The sequence below is a fragment of the Arachis duranensis genome, chromosome 4, assembly GCF_000817695.3.
Source record: "Arachis duranensis cultivar V14167 chromosome 4, aradu.V14167.gnm2.J7QH, whole genome shotgun sequence".
NCBI classification, from domain to species: domain Eukaryota; kingdom Viridiplantae; phylum Streptophyta; class Magnoliopsida; order Fabales; family Fabaceae; genus Arachis; species Arachis duranensis.
In genome coordinates, this window is record NC_029775.3 from 102,402,489 (window position 1) to 102,417,652 (window position 15,164).

The 15,164-nt window shown below is 36.6% G+C and overlaps 1 protein-coding gene across 1 annotated transcript; it reads right to left on the bottom strand.

Annotated features, from left to right (window-relative positions):
- Nucleotides 1-202: 202 nt before the first annotated feature.
- LOC107485343 (phospholipid-transporting ATPase 1) lies at nt 203-11,548 on the bottom strand. The gene is made up of 13 exons (XM_052260641.1): nt 11,410-11,548; nt 10,682-11,139; nt 10,438-10,563; nt 10,271-10,348; nt 10,010-10,080; nt 6,348-8,200; nt 4,371-4,716; nt 3,401-4,184; nt 3,159-3,282; nt 2,782-3,001; nt 2,037-2,495; nt 1,623-1,937; nt 203-546 (listed from the first exon to the last, which is right to left on the bottom strand). Exons 1-12 carry the CDS (start codon nt 11,546-11,548, stop codon nt 1,739-1,741), a joined length of 4,857 nt encoding a protein of 1,618 aa, XP_052116601.1. The 3' UTR covers nt 203-546; nt 1,623-1,738.
- Nucleotides 11,549-15,164: the final 3,616 nt, after the last annotated feature.

Here is a 15,164-nt window from a genome sequence, read left to right on the forward strand (position 1 = left end):
AATGCATGGTTGAATGTTTCCACCGACCCTATAATTGATACCGACCAAAATAAAGACTAAAATTAATTCCTTCTAATGGAGAAGAGAGAAATGCTTTGAATTTCTATTTACTATTTATGACGCAAAAAATTAATATGAAATTACTTTTTATAGCAGGTGGACATAAATAAAAACTGGGATGAATTCCCTGTTGGAGATGGTCTTATGTGAAATTACTTTTTTCTTCTTTCCATTAAAGCTTGATATTTTTTTTACAGAACTATTGTACAGTTGATTACACTCTAATTTATCTCTACCACAAACATTCCCCTCTATAGAGACAAGTGGAAAACACCATATATGGGCATATGCCCCACCATTAAAAATTCCACACCCCCCATATCAAATTACTAGATAAAAATCTGAGACCGAGTTTCTTCCCGAATTGGAGGCTTGGCATGGCTTTGATCCGTAACTTGTCATGCGCTTCCCTGCGAAATCCTTGGCTACTACGTAAGGATGCCGAGCATTTGTCTCGCGTTAATGCAATCTTCTTTTGCAACGAATCTGGGGGATGACCAATAGATTAGTACCAAGGGTAATTCAAATCTAATGCATTGAAAGAATAAATCATTCATTACACTGCATCCACTTACATAAGAGTGAAAATAGGAAATGAAAATAAAATACGAGATCTTATAGTTCACTTTTTCCTCGAAAAATTCTTAAAACAGGAAATAATTTGACGAACCAAACAGGCCCTAAGACGTCAAGGTATTGGCAAATGAGTCCAAATACCAAACTGCCAAGTGAACTACTTTCAAGCTCTGCCAAGTTCTATAGAAAACTGGCCAACAAATCCAGAATGGATTCATTGTTAACAAATTTTAACCAAGATCTCATAATCCAGTGAAAAATAAATTGAATGACAAATTTAAATAAAACACTGAAGGAAGCTAACAAACGAGGGAACACAAGTAGTATGTTAGGCCCCTTGGCTAGTTACTCGAATCTTTAGTTAGATCGTTACTCTGACACTTTTCTTTTTTGGACAGTAAAATTTCATTGATAAAAAACTGAAAGCCTAACCTTTTACACAGATTTATCATTACAAAGCACTGTTCTATACTAAACCAATAGTTTTAAACAAATGAAAAACTTTTTTTTCTTTTTTTTGTCAAATGGATTGGATAGCCCCAATCCTAGGCATCACCCACTTACACACATCACACACAACACACTCTCACACACACTACACTACATGGGTTCTTTTTTCCACCAGTGGGATTTGAACCTGGATGTGGTTGTTTGGGAGGCATATAAGATGCCCCTTAAAACCAAGCCTCCAAAGTAGTATCTTTTCTGATTTCTCCCAACAAATCCATAAAGACGTATCGGATGCTATTGATATAAGCACAAGGACCATATTATCTCTAAATTCTAAAACCTGCTATGGAAGGTATGTCATATTACCCTCAATGAATCTGACTGCTTCACTCATGAGTCACTACATTTTCTTGTGAAAATCTAGAATTTTAAGTTATTCTTGGTCTTGGGTGTAACCAAACTATATTTTAAAGGAAATATCATTCAAAAACACCTATACTAATAATAGAGGGGGAAGAGAGAAATCGCATGCTTACCAGATCACCTATACAACCAACTGCCATCAGAATGCATTGTGATGACAAATGCAAGGGAAGCCATTTTAGTTAGGATTTCCTTAGTTTCTGTCAGCAACACAAGACACTAACACCGGTTAACTGGAAACTTGTTGCCTCGACTGCACATGATTATGTCGTTTTCTCAGTAGCTCAGCTTCTCTGGCTATCTGGATATCTGAAGGCCAAAAGATTTGGCAAACAACTTTGCAAGTAAAGCGAGGGAGCAGCGCTACGATAATTATAAGCAAAATGGTTATCCAATATGTAGGGGACACTGCCAGCTGATAAATAGTCCTGCATTAATTTAGAGACATGTTACCTACTACTTATTATGTCAAATGGTATTGATTCGCTATAACAAAATTCTCATAGGAAGAAACATATGTAACTAACCAGTAATTGGGAAAGACAGGTATTGAATCCAAGACTATCATGCAACCATATGTAATGATTATTGATCCCCATACAGCAGCATGAGTAATTAATACCCAACGGTTGATGTCCATGGCCAGGTGTACATTCACAAGAATAACAACCGCAATTGTCCACAAACTGCCCATGCTCCATATATCAATCGCACTATCCTTGTATGTGAACAAAGGAGTGTAGAAGAGAACAAGGCTCTGCCATACTGTGTCAATCATTGTGATCCAGAATAAGTGCAAATTGTATGCCTCTTGCCTGTGACCAGCAGTGTACAGCTTCGGATACTTCAAGAGTGTCCTATGGCTCAAGTCTTTGTCCAGAATACCAACAAAAATGGTAGGTACAGATGTGTATATCACAGAATAGAATACACTACTCCAATCTGTCAACGCAGATGTTGTAGAAAAAGCAGTGCATAATATATACCTACAGACAAGGAAGATAAAAGATCAGAATGTATAAAATTTCATGCAATCTGCAAGTACGATTAAAATCCAACATCCAAAATATGGAGGGGAAAAAAGGCTTTTGACAGTAGTCATAGCTATTGTATGCAGAAATAACGAAAAACAAAATGTTGCTAGTTTAACTTCATGTCCAGATGCTTAGAGATCCGAAAAGTTAAAAAGAAAGAACACCATCCACAAACAAAAGAGGAACTCAATTTGTAATTTCCCCAAATAGAAAGAAAGAAAGAAAGAAAGAAACATACCAGAATAACATCAATACAAAGACAGCATTGCGGTAAAAGTTGTACAGAATTAAGTAAGCCACACGCTGATAATTCCAGTGCCCATGAACCAGGAGTAATTTTTTCAAGAACTGAAATTGCCCCATTGCAAAATCTGATGCCATCACCGCTTGGCGCCCTTCCTGCCCACATATTCCAACACCAACATCTGCCATTTGGATCATCGACACATCATTGGCCCCTGTCAAAAGCATTTAATAAGAGAATATGCATCATAAGTTTGTATCAATTGCATCTTGCTTCAAAAGTACGTAATCTGGTTAGACTAGCAGAAGTTAATGATCCAAAGAAAAAAGATAATACATAGGACAATTTCATATTGTTACAAAAGAACTTACCATCACCAATTGCCAGTGTCATATCATCCGTGCGGCTCTTTATCAAAGCAACAATTCCAGCTTTCTGCAAAGGAGCAACACGGCAGCACAAGACAACCCTACAGGAAGTTGCCAGGTCGAAAAGCTGTTGTCAAAAAAAACAAAAGAAACCAGTAAATATTACCCTGAAATTTTGTTTAACAAACCCAATCAAAAACATCAGTGTGATATTCTAAACAAATACTGAGGAAGGATACACTTGCCTCTGACTCTAATTCCTTCTCCAAAATATACACCAAACTGTTCCCATCAATTATGAGTGCCAATGGAGCAGTAATTCCTTCTTCCTGTCCTGGATTCCACTTAGGCAAACTCAATGACTTCGAACCATTGGGAATATCAAGATCACCAAGTCCAGCATTGGATTTTTGTTTCCGATTCTGATTACTTGAAGACCTCACGCCATATTTAGCTTTAGCATCACCCAAAAGATTACGACAATCAGCCTCTGAAGTGCCATTTATAATAATCTGTTGCATATCTGCAGTGAGAAGTTTGCAAGAGAGACCAATTGAAATTGCTGTCTCCTGCTTATCACCAGTAAGAACCCAGACCTTGATTCCAGCTTGCCGCAGGGACTCAATGGCTTCTGGTACACCCTCTTGTAGCTTGTCCTCAATTCCCGTTGCTCCAAGTAGCTTTAAGTTGCATTCTATAAACGCTGCTGTTTGACGTAGTTTAGCAGCTCTTTCATGCAAAGAAGTGCTGGCCTCTTCATACATGCTTTGCCACTCTTCAAGTTCAGCATCTGAAAGATCTCTAGATGCAACTACAAGAGTGCGCAGACCTAGTGAAGAATATTCATTCAGATGACTCTGTGTTACATCTCGTATGGTATTGTGGCTCTCACTGTCATTTGCTAAAATGCTAAACATTGTAGTATCAGCACCTTTGACCAACACCTTTACAACGTTGTTGGGAAAACGAATAACAACAGACATCCTCTTGCGCACACTATCAAACTCGTGTAGGCCCAATACGTCCAATCTATAAAGCAGAGAGAAAATGAAGTTACGGAATAAGCTAAATATGGGCCACACACAAAGTACAAACCTGAAGTTACTGAACTAGATTATCCAATGTACCGAATAAATTTTTGCTAATAATGCATATCACCATTCTATATAAAGTAAATAACGTTTAACCCCTTGCAATAAGGAAGTAGCTATCTACCTGAGCTTCTCACCATTGACGTCGATAACAATGTGTCCGGATGTTCGCTCAAAAAGGGTATATCCATATGCAGAAGCAGCAGAGACTAGAGCTTGTTCATCAGGGGATTCTCCCTGGTACTCAATACCTTCCATATCTTCATCTGATTCACTTGTTCCAGGACTGGAGAATGTACCACCAGTAGGAATAGGGATCACAGTATTGCAAGCTGCCAATGTAAGAAAAAATTCATGTGCAGCAATTCTGTCATCTCCATGTGATTCGCTCTGCAACACTGTCAGCAGTTCAGAATCAACTCTGATTTCAGATTTGAGCTTCCATCTCCGTCTAGGAATAACAGGTGCAGCTGAAAATAGGAAAAAAGTATTGTGATATATTGGCACTGGAAAATTTGTTGATGCATCATAAACTTATAATGATTTCTGATGGGAACAGACAACAGAGTAGCTGAAATCCTCTTACTTAGATAAAGAATATAACTGAATCATTAAGTTCATAGTAGAAAAATGATCAAAGAGCATACAAATCTAATCAAATGATACACACAAGAAATTGTAGAGGGTAAAGGAAAACAACAGCTGACTCATAGAGTATGTTTGGAATAGTAAGAATTAGAATTCTTTCAACAATTAGAATTCTTTTCTTTGATTTGGAACATCATAATGCATAATTCCAATCCTAGTGAGAATTCTAAATCTCACATTCAACCCAAATACAATCCATTTAGAAATCCAATATGTTGATATTTGCAATTAAAACTGAAATATAAAAAATAACCCTGTTACAATTTAATATTCCAAGTAAACCCTTTATTTTAAGTCTCAACCATTAACCCTTTCTCCCTTCAAAGTGACCTTCTTCTGTCGCCTCATCCATCTTCATCGTCAATGTCATCGCCGTCTTCATCATCACTGGCATCACAACCCACTACTTGCCCCTCAATGTTGTGATCGACCCAGAAATCACAATCAATGTTTCCAAGAGAAGAATGAATGAACAATTGAGAAAGGAAGCAAGAACTTATATGTGGGTCTTAAGTTGGGGTGTCATTGTTTTGGCTGTGATTCAACATTAGGTTACCATGATTTTGTTCTGTATGTTCCATCTCCATTTGCGTATAATATGTTATCAATTACTCCACAAATAATTTGAGAGAACGAGAGAGAGAGAGAGAGGGAGAATAACTTAATTTCTCGAAACATAAAAAGGAAAAGTTTGATGGAAGTGGGTGGGGGTATTGGAAGTGTGGAAAGAAGCTTTTGTGGCAAAGGCAAAGAAGACAACATATTAAAAGGAACTGAGGTTTACATATTTTAAGATGGTAAATATTGAGGATAAGATAGTAATGTTAAACATATTCTAAACATTCACTTTCATTTCAATTCTTTTTATTCCAAGTTTAAGAATTGGTGTGAGGATTCTCAAGAATTCAATTCAGTTCTATCTCATTATAGTTTCAAAACACCCTCATATAGTAAGCTCTTCCCCTAACAATAACTATGGAGCCTCAGGTTCTCACAACACTCTGTTTACAACCACCAACTTTCACTTGTGGAGCAAAACAACCATTAGCATAAAAGAAGGCAGTAATTCATTTCTGACACTTAGAAAACAAAAATTCATCACAATCTCAGGCACATAAATGACAACAGAACCAAACCTATTGGTGAGGCTAGCCAGCCAAACCGAAACAATTTCTCTAAATAATATAAACAAACAAATAATCAACTAGTGGGAAGAGAAAATGGAACTGTTTTGGTCCCATAATTATGATGATATAATAATAAATAATAAAGCAAAGTGGTAATTTCCAAAAATAAAAGAGTAAAGAGAGCATTATGTCAGAAAATATCGCGAGTTAGCCTTTCAGTAACAAGGACGTCAAACAACATTAGCATGATAAGAGATGATCCCACAGCACAACCTAATTAAGGTTTCTGATCTTAAATAATGATCTCAAGAAGAGAGACTGAATACCTGTATCATCAGCCACGACCAACGAGTTCCCGTAATTCTTCCCATATACACTAGCTCTCTGGAATTCCATTTTGTTTTCGGTTAGTGTTCCTGTCTTGTCTGAAAATACATAGCGTATTTGACCCAAATCTTCATTTATATTTAATGACCTACACTGAAACCTTGATCCAGAGTTAGCATCATACATATCCCCATCTTCAATCATGAAGTATGACTGGCCCAAACGAACCAATTCCATCGTGATGTAAAGAGATATTGGTATCATTATCTGAAACACTATAATGGAACTCAGGAAGGAGAAAAATGCCTCCATTGGTATCCCATAATACTTGTATCTCTTTCTATTATCTGGCCCATTGTTGAAGTATCGTTTTCTGTAGTAAGGCAAGGTATCAAGCTGGCTGTTGTGCCGCACCAGCCAAAGACACATCCCAATGGCCACAACTAAACACATGATGAAAAGAAAAATTGACAACCAAAGGGTTTCTCTGTTCATGTAACTTTCAAGTTTGCTTCTCTTAGAAGGAGAAGGTGTGCTGTTCATCATTGCTTTTGTGTCTTGTCCGGCATAAACCACAACACCAATGATCCAATCTGTGTTCTTCAGTTGGCAACCACGCAGAACAATGTTAGACTGGCTAAGCGAAAACTTAAGTCCGTTGAACTCCATGTTTGCCGTGAACTCATAAATATTCCGGTTAGGCTGCTCGCATCTGATAACCCCAGAAACACGACAAGCTTCCGAAGAAACTGCAGCAGTTGTTTCCTGCTTAGCATACCTAGTCTTCAAATTCGACTCTCCATCCAAATTCATTGTCTGAATATAGGCAAGCCCACTTTGATCACTTGTCCCCAGCAAGACCATGTCAGCTGGAATCGTCTCATCAGCAAAGATCTTAACAACCTCACCAGCTTGTATATTCTTCCACTTCTTTGGCCGGAAATCATCACGCTGAAGCACCAATGATTCCCGGTTGTTCTCATTGCGATCCGACCTGTGCCGCCGCCAGTCTTCATATCCATCCTTAATAGCAGTGACGCAGAGCACAAACAACAGCGGGAAGAGTGACACAGTCCTCCCAAATACGGCCAAGGGAGGAAGCTGATTGAGAGCCGCAATAGCAAGGAAATACAAATAAGCAACCCTATGAAACTGAATAAAAAGATTCTTAGGCAAGAAGGTAACAATTGTGTATTTACTAGTCCTGATCTCATTCCCCGGCAACTCACACTTATCATCAGTCCTCTTAGGATCATTAATATATATCAACCTAGCACTATCATCATGCAACAAAGCATCATCAAACTGCACGCTGCTCTTGTGCCTAACCCTCTGAGGCTTACTATAATTATTGTGATTACTACTCAACCTATTATCATGATGAACTACATGCTGTTGTGAAGAAGAACCTGAGATTTCAAAGGGCACACTAGTGCTACTACTATTGGTGGTGGCATCATGCAGTTCCATTGCACCCCACGATACCCCTCGCACCCTCTCCTTCGTGGAGCATTCCAAAGGGTGCGTGTGGTGTTTGTGGGGCAAATGGGACTCACCAAAGTTGAAATCTTTCTCTGTCCCAAAAGTGAAATTGGTCTCAACTGCTGAATGGAAGCTAGCTTCACTAGCTAAATCATAGTCTTTGTCTTCCGTCAGATCAAGACCTGTTTTATGATGAGATTCAGAAGCATCGTCAAACACAGAGGAAGCTATGGATCCTGATTTCTTCGGGCGGTGTTGAATCAGTGGAGGAAGATCTGAATCAGAGAGAAGTGGTTGATTAGAACTCATATAATGTACAAATCCTCCAAAAGAAGAAGAAGAAGAAGAAGAAGAAGAATCACGTTTTGTGCTGTTGTAGTTAGAACATGCCCATCATGGAATCAAACCAATGCTCATCAAAATCGAAACTTTAGTGAAACCCACGGGGCATTTCGCGATCTAGAAGAAGCTGAAATACAGCACCCAAAAAATCGAAGAAACCCTGTCGGAAAGGAAAGGGGAAAAAGTGTCAGTAGCTGGATTTCTAGAACTTTAACTGAATTGCAAGGATAATACTTAACCAAAAATCAATACTTCTTCACTAATTAAAAAGGAGGCATTATGAAAACAATAATAATAAACCCTAATTGAGAGGGTGTACCTGTGAAATTGAAGTGAGGAAAAGAAGGATCTCGAAGAAGAAGGAGATTATAGGATCTGGGATGTAGAGAGAGAAAAGAGAGCTTTTTTTTGTAGTGGTCGTAGATGTGGGTAGCGTTGTGTTGTGTTGTGTGTTTCAGGTGAGTTTTAGGGTGAGAGAGAGATGAATCATGATGATTGAATTGATGGCATTGTTTGCATTGGAGGAGAGAGAGAGAGGCACGAAGAGCGAGAAAATCGGAAGGGGTGGTGAGAAAATTGACAGTGGAGAGAGAAAGTGAAGAAGAGAGAGAAGGGAACGGTGAACCACCAAATGCTTCCTTTCTTACTTTGTTAGGACCACCACGCAGTCCCAACCCAACCCAATGGCCAATGCCTAGACACACACTACTACTACACTACACACACCACTTTCTTCTCTTTTTCTTTTTTCATTTTTCTTTTTTGGCCAAATTTTATATATTTTTCCTACTTTCCGACAATGATATCTAACTGAGTTATTTTAATAATTAAGTTCGATTAAATTAGTTAAATAATTTATTGATATAATAAAAATTAATTAAAAAAAAGAGAAAATGCATAAAAAAATATTAATTGAATTTAATTACAAAAGTATTTTAGTACTTTTTCACGTCCAATAACAACAATAACAATAAAGAGTAATTTAAAATATAATTTTAAAAAACAGAAAAAAAAACTATGTGAAAAAAGAGGTGGAACAAAATGAAAGAGAGTTAAAAAGAGAAAAGAAAGGCAATAACAAAGGTTATAGAGTTGGAGTACGCGACAGAGATGATGACGTAATAGAGAAAGTGAAAAAGTGGAAAACGAACGTGACAATAGAAGAGTCGATGCAGTAGAGGAAGGGGAAAAAGAGGAAGACAAAGCAGATGATGAGGCGGAAGAAGTGGTAGAGATTAAGAAGAGGAAGATGACGGTGAATGCGGAGGTAGAGGAGGCGATACAGCAACAGATCTTAGGTAGATTCAGGAGCAATGAAGGTAGATGCAAAAAGCGAGCATTGGGGTGAACAAATCCAAATCTGATTTACAATATTTATCTGTATTCGATCTGAATCTTGATTCGATTTGCAGGTTTATCAGATCGGATCTGATCTATATGCAGATAAATAGAATTGGATATCGAATTTTAGGGTTGTATTCGCAAATTTAATTAAATAGTAAAAATATTATAAATAAATAAAAATATAGTGTTATTTTGCAGTGGTGCAATTTTATTATGTTATAATGTTTATATGTAGGGGTGTTTACAGTGTGATTTGGATCAATTTTGAAGAAAAATCAATCTGATCAGAAATATATAATTCATTACAATTTGGATTAGCTTGTTTTGATTTTATTTTAGAGTAAAGTATCATTTTTATCCTTAACGTTTGGGATAAGTCACAAAGTTCTCTCTAACGTTTGAAATGTCTTACTTATATCCCTAACGTTTCTAATTCGTATCAATGTTGTCCTACCGTCAAATTGGGTAACATTTTAGTAACGTCGTTACATACGTGTATTTGTCTATTGTTACAATTGCCAGCAAAGCTGATTGACCTAGCCAAAACCCAGAATCCGCCCCCACCTAATACAGCACAACAAACCCAACTCCACCCTAGACCTAGACGGATGCCTAATTCTTCAGCCACCATGTTGTGGTGCTGCTGAATGCTTTCAATCCGCCTCCACACTTGAAGACTCTGTCGGCTTCACTGCTGCTTTCTGCTCTTCGCAAAGGAGAGAGCATGACGACGCCATGTTAGACTACAGCTTACTATGCCAGTCACCACCGCAGCACACCTAACCTCCGCTGTCTCCGCTTCAACTCGCCATGCCAATCGATGCCGCATTTTCTGAGTCATCAGTTTGAATGGGACCAACTTCATCCACAACCTTTTTTTTCTTTTCCAAATTGACTCATTTTCCTATTATTTCTATTAACAATGTCTCTTGATGAAGTTCCAATTGCTTCTTCATGATTGCTAGACTCTTCAAACCCTGGTGGAAAAGGTGGCTTGTAAAGACTATCTTCTGCAAACTCATGAGTTAGAAGACGAATCATCAACACCTGCTATTATAGAGGAAGCATTCATCTTCATGGCATTCCTTGTACGAGATTTTTTGGACACAGCAGACTTTGTAGATATGTTAAATCTAAAATTTGCATGATTGGAAGTGGGCATTACATGTTTGGTTGTTGTATTACACATCATCGGTTGTGCAGTTTTTATTACAATGGGCTTGGTGTTACTGGTATTGAAAACAGTAGATTTTAAGGCTTTGTTCTTCATAGCAGTATGCTTGAGGACAGTGGGTTTTGAGGTAGTAGGCTTCAAATTAGTAGTAGTGGGGATAGTTGACTTTGGATGAAGGTTGACAATGGGTGTAGTTGATTTCATTTCCGTGGTGGCATCAACAGCAGGAGAATCAAACTTGGATTTGGTCTTCAGTGCAGTGGAATTGAAAAAAATCTTGGGCTTTTGTGTAGTGGGTTTGGGCTGGAGGTTAGGCTCATGTGTAGTGGCGTTGGACTCGAAGTTAGGCTCAGGTGCAGTAAAATTGAGCTTGAAGTTGGGTTTAGGTGCAATGGGACTGAGCTGGGGGTTTGGCTTAGGTATTGTAGGATTAGGCTCAAGTGATGTCTCTTGTATGTTTGGATCACACAACTGGCTTAAAATAGTCCTACCATCCTTAACTAATATAACCTCGGTTCACTCTCACCTCCTCCACCAGCATCTTCACTATCTTCAGACGATTCTATAACATCTATAAACTTAGGCTCAGAAGGACCATGCTCAAAGTAAATATGAATGACACTGTTATTGGCATGGCAGTACCTGATCATATCTCTTAAATCTTAGTCAAATTCCAACCTCCTCAACCCAAACTCTAACCCTTCAGTTGATCCAGATACCTGGTCGCATTAGCTTTGTCTTGAAGTAACCAATCACATCAAAGACATCTAGGTCATCTTCATCTACCTGAATCCATTTATCAATCAAGTTGCTTGTGTAGATAACCCTACCATCAACAACTGTCTCAAATTTTTCCATGGTGAAAAATGAGTGTCATGCGATCACTCATCTGAAAAAACATAAAAGCCGCCCAAGATAGAACCATCAATGTTTCCTTATTAAACAACCATGTTCTAGAAAATAAAAAAATTACCTTAAAATTTAACCAATTAAACAACAAGCATACACTCACAACTACAATAACACATCAACATCTTATGAGGATGATGCAAACTAAGTTATACTCATAACATGCTTTCAAAAAGTTACCCTAAATCCTAACAGATTCTTCTAATATAAATGGTGCAGTAAAACAAAAATGTATGGATAATGACATGAAGCTCACTCTACATTACTCATCCACCACACATTCCATCAACATAACGCAAGAAATAAATAATACGAAACGAAAATCCTTACTTGTCACATCAATAATGTGCGATAATGGTGCTTCGTCGATAAAACGGTTCACTGAACAGAGAGAGAGAGAGAGAGAGTGTGTGTGTGAGAGTGTGTGTGTGTGTGTGGATGTGTGGGTGTGTGTGTGCGCGCCCGGCACGGATGAGTGTCGGCGACACTCAGCATGTGTTTTCTTATGGGAGACGAAGGGACTTGATGGAAGAGAAGAACTTCTCTGAATTTTTGGTGGAAAACATAGAATAATGGAGAGGAGGACCATTTCAATATGTTTATTTTTAAGAACAGGAAATCAAACAGTGTCATTTTCGCTTCAAATCCATGAAACGACGTCGTTTTGGTGTAATCCAGGTGGCAGTCAACACGTCAATTAACAGCTTACATTGACATCTCAGTAACGCCAGTTTACAAAGGACTAACAGGGAATCACATTTTGTAATGTTCAGGACTTATTTAGTAACTTTTTAAAGTCAATGGTATATTTGAATCGCGATTAGAATTTTGGGCACCAAATTAGACATTTCTTCTAATAAAATTGTCCAATAAAATAATTTTAATTCCATTATCATATTGTCTAATTTATTAAGATTATCCAAAAACATTAATTCTGATTTCTAACAACATGTACTAACAAATATAATTAATAAATTTATCAAAAAATTATAATTTCTGTTAATACACAAATTAATATAATTAATCAAATTATCTATAAAAATAATTCTAATTTTAATTCATATACCAACTAACAAAATTAAAAAAGTTACCCAAACACATTATTTCTAATTACTACTAACATACTAACTAATAAAATTAATAAAATTATCCGAAAAAAATTTCTAACTTCCACTAACATATTAGCTAATACAATAATTAAATTTACCATAATAAAGACTATAAGTTGGATTAACATATAAACTAACTAATATTTTCCTTCTTCTTTACAAAACAATAGTCTATTAACATGCTAACTAGTATTACTTTTAAAAATTATCAAAAGAAATTAGGATAAAATACACTAATAAACCATTTTAGCCTTAAAATTGCTTCAATATTTTATTTTGATTCGTTACAAGCATATCCTGAATGATTCTATATGAATCCAATCAATTAGATTCGATTTATACTTTTTCAATGTAAATTGAATCAATTGGATTCGATTTAACATGTATATGTTGTAATAGTAGTAAATCGAAGGGTTAAGTACGATTTTGGTTCCTATAGTTTGGGCCAAAAATTCTTTCGTCCCCAACTTTTTTTTGCATACAAAATCGTCTCTAAAATTAATATAATTTTAAAATCGTCCTTTTGGATAGATTAATCTTTTAAATGACAAAAATATGCTTTCTCTCTTCTCACCACCATCATAATCTACTCTTCACACCGTTACCATTACCACCACCGCTAAACATCTATTTCTCTCCTCACCACCACCACCCCACTTACTACCTCCCCATCACCATCTGTTTATGAATCCAACAAAAAAATCCAACATTCAACAATAATTTCAAATAAATCAAAACTAAAATAGAAATTCATCACAAAAACCATCATCATTAACAAGAAACAAGAAAATCATCATCATCATTATCATCATCATCATCAAAACAAATACTAACAATAAAAATAGACATTAACAAGAACAACAAATATCTCGTTCTTCCTCCAATTTCTCACCAAAATCAAAGAATCAAGAAAAGCAATATCAATCCATGTTCGAAAATTTGGGTTTGTGACGAAGGGAAAGGGAGGGAAGAGAATTAGGAAATTAGGGTTTCTCTGTTAACTCACTCATGTTCTTCAAAATTTTGGATGGCAAAGGACAAGAAGGGAAGGGAGGCGTGGCGGTGATGTTGGAAACACGAGGAACACACCCACCTCCACCACCTTCCCAACGACGACGAGGAACACGAGGGGAGAGCGAGGGTCAGGCGCGTCACGTGGAGGCGAGGGCGAGTCTCACTTTAGCTATCTTGTGGTGGTTTGACAATTGAATGAACATTGGTTTAATTAACCCTAAATAACAGGATAGTTCTGAATTTCTGTAGTCATGTTGAACCTTTGTTATGTATAACCTTGCAACAATGCTCCTTCTCTCACTTTGATATTTTATTTAGTGGCAAGTTTTTAAGAATTCTTTATTAAATTAGGATACTTTGTCTGGATACTTTAAAGTTGAATTTTAACATATTAGAAGACAGAGTGGGCAGCTGTTTTCAAGTATATTTTAGTGTATAAGAAAATTCATGTTTTCTATGCTAATTAAAAATTAATGTGCATTTTGGGTACATGATGATTTTATAATGCTCTTTTATGTAAGTTTTGAGCTATACATTGATGTGAGATTCATATTTGATACTTAATTGTATATTATGAAGTCCGGTATTTTAATTATAATTTTTCCTTCATTTTGCTGTTTAGTGAAGTCCCGTAGTTATACATGATCCCATGTCCTTTTTTAGATGTTTGTTTTGGATTTGTATTTTATCCTTATTCGCTAGTATTAATTATGATTATTTTTCCGGACTTGTTTACCGTTGATAATTGGCAAATATTCACCTTAGTATCACGTATCACTACATGCAGCTTTTTTAAGATTTCTATCTTTTTAGAACATAAAGATATGAGACATCATGTGTACAACAAAACTTCTTTCTCAACCACATTTTGATAAACATATTACTCTTATTAACTGACCAATGACTAATCCAGACATGATATAAAAAGCCTTCAAAATGTAAAAGCCTCCAAAACTTCTCACAACATTAGTGCTTGAAAATACAACTACCATGAAAGTAAACACTTAACCATTACCTAGAATCATGCATTAACTAAAACATAAAGACCCATACTTAAGACATAACATACATGAAAATAAAGTAAAGCCTAGTTGACATATATGATAGCAATTAATAGGAGTGCATGATTTGGCTTGAGTCAGCGCCTATAGTTTAGATCAAAATTTAAACCATGTAGAGCCCATTCGAGTGCAAATTGACTGACTTGACACTAACAGCTTCATTCCATGTGTGATGGACCAAGTGTTTCCTGATCTGATGCATATATTTCAACCTTGATAGAAGGATATTTGTCCTTTCACCATTGTTTGAAGTTCCAAATCCAGTCCTTTCAACATTATCGTTTATTTGAATAAGAACCTGGTACGAAGCTTTTACATCCTCAGAAACTATGTCTTCAGAAAACTTTTTTTGTTGCAGTGAAAATGTGATTATTGCCACAG

What these genes read in the sequence shown, in the direction of transcription:
- LOC107485343 (XM_052260641.1), bottom strand. Translation starts at nt 11,548, where the DNA reads ATGGAAAAATTTGAGACAGTTGTTGATGGTAGGGTTATCTACACAAGC. An exon ending in CTGCGGTGGTGACTGGCATA is followed by an intron (nt 10,081 to 10,270) that starts GTAAGCTGTAGT and finishes GTGCTGTATTAG; the next exon opens with GTGGGGGCGGATTCTGGGTT. An exon ending in GGTCGTGGCTGATGATACAG is followed by an intron (nt 4,717 to 6,347) that starts GTATTCAGTCTC and finishes TCCTATTTTCAG; the next exon opens with CTGCACCTGTTATTCCTAGA.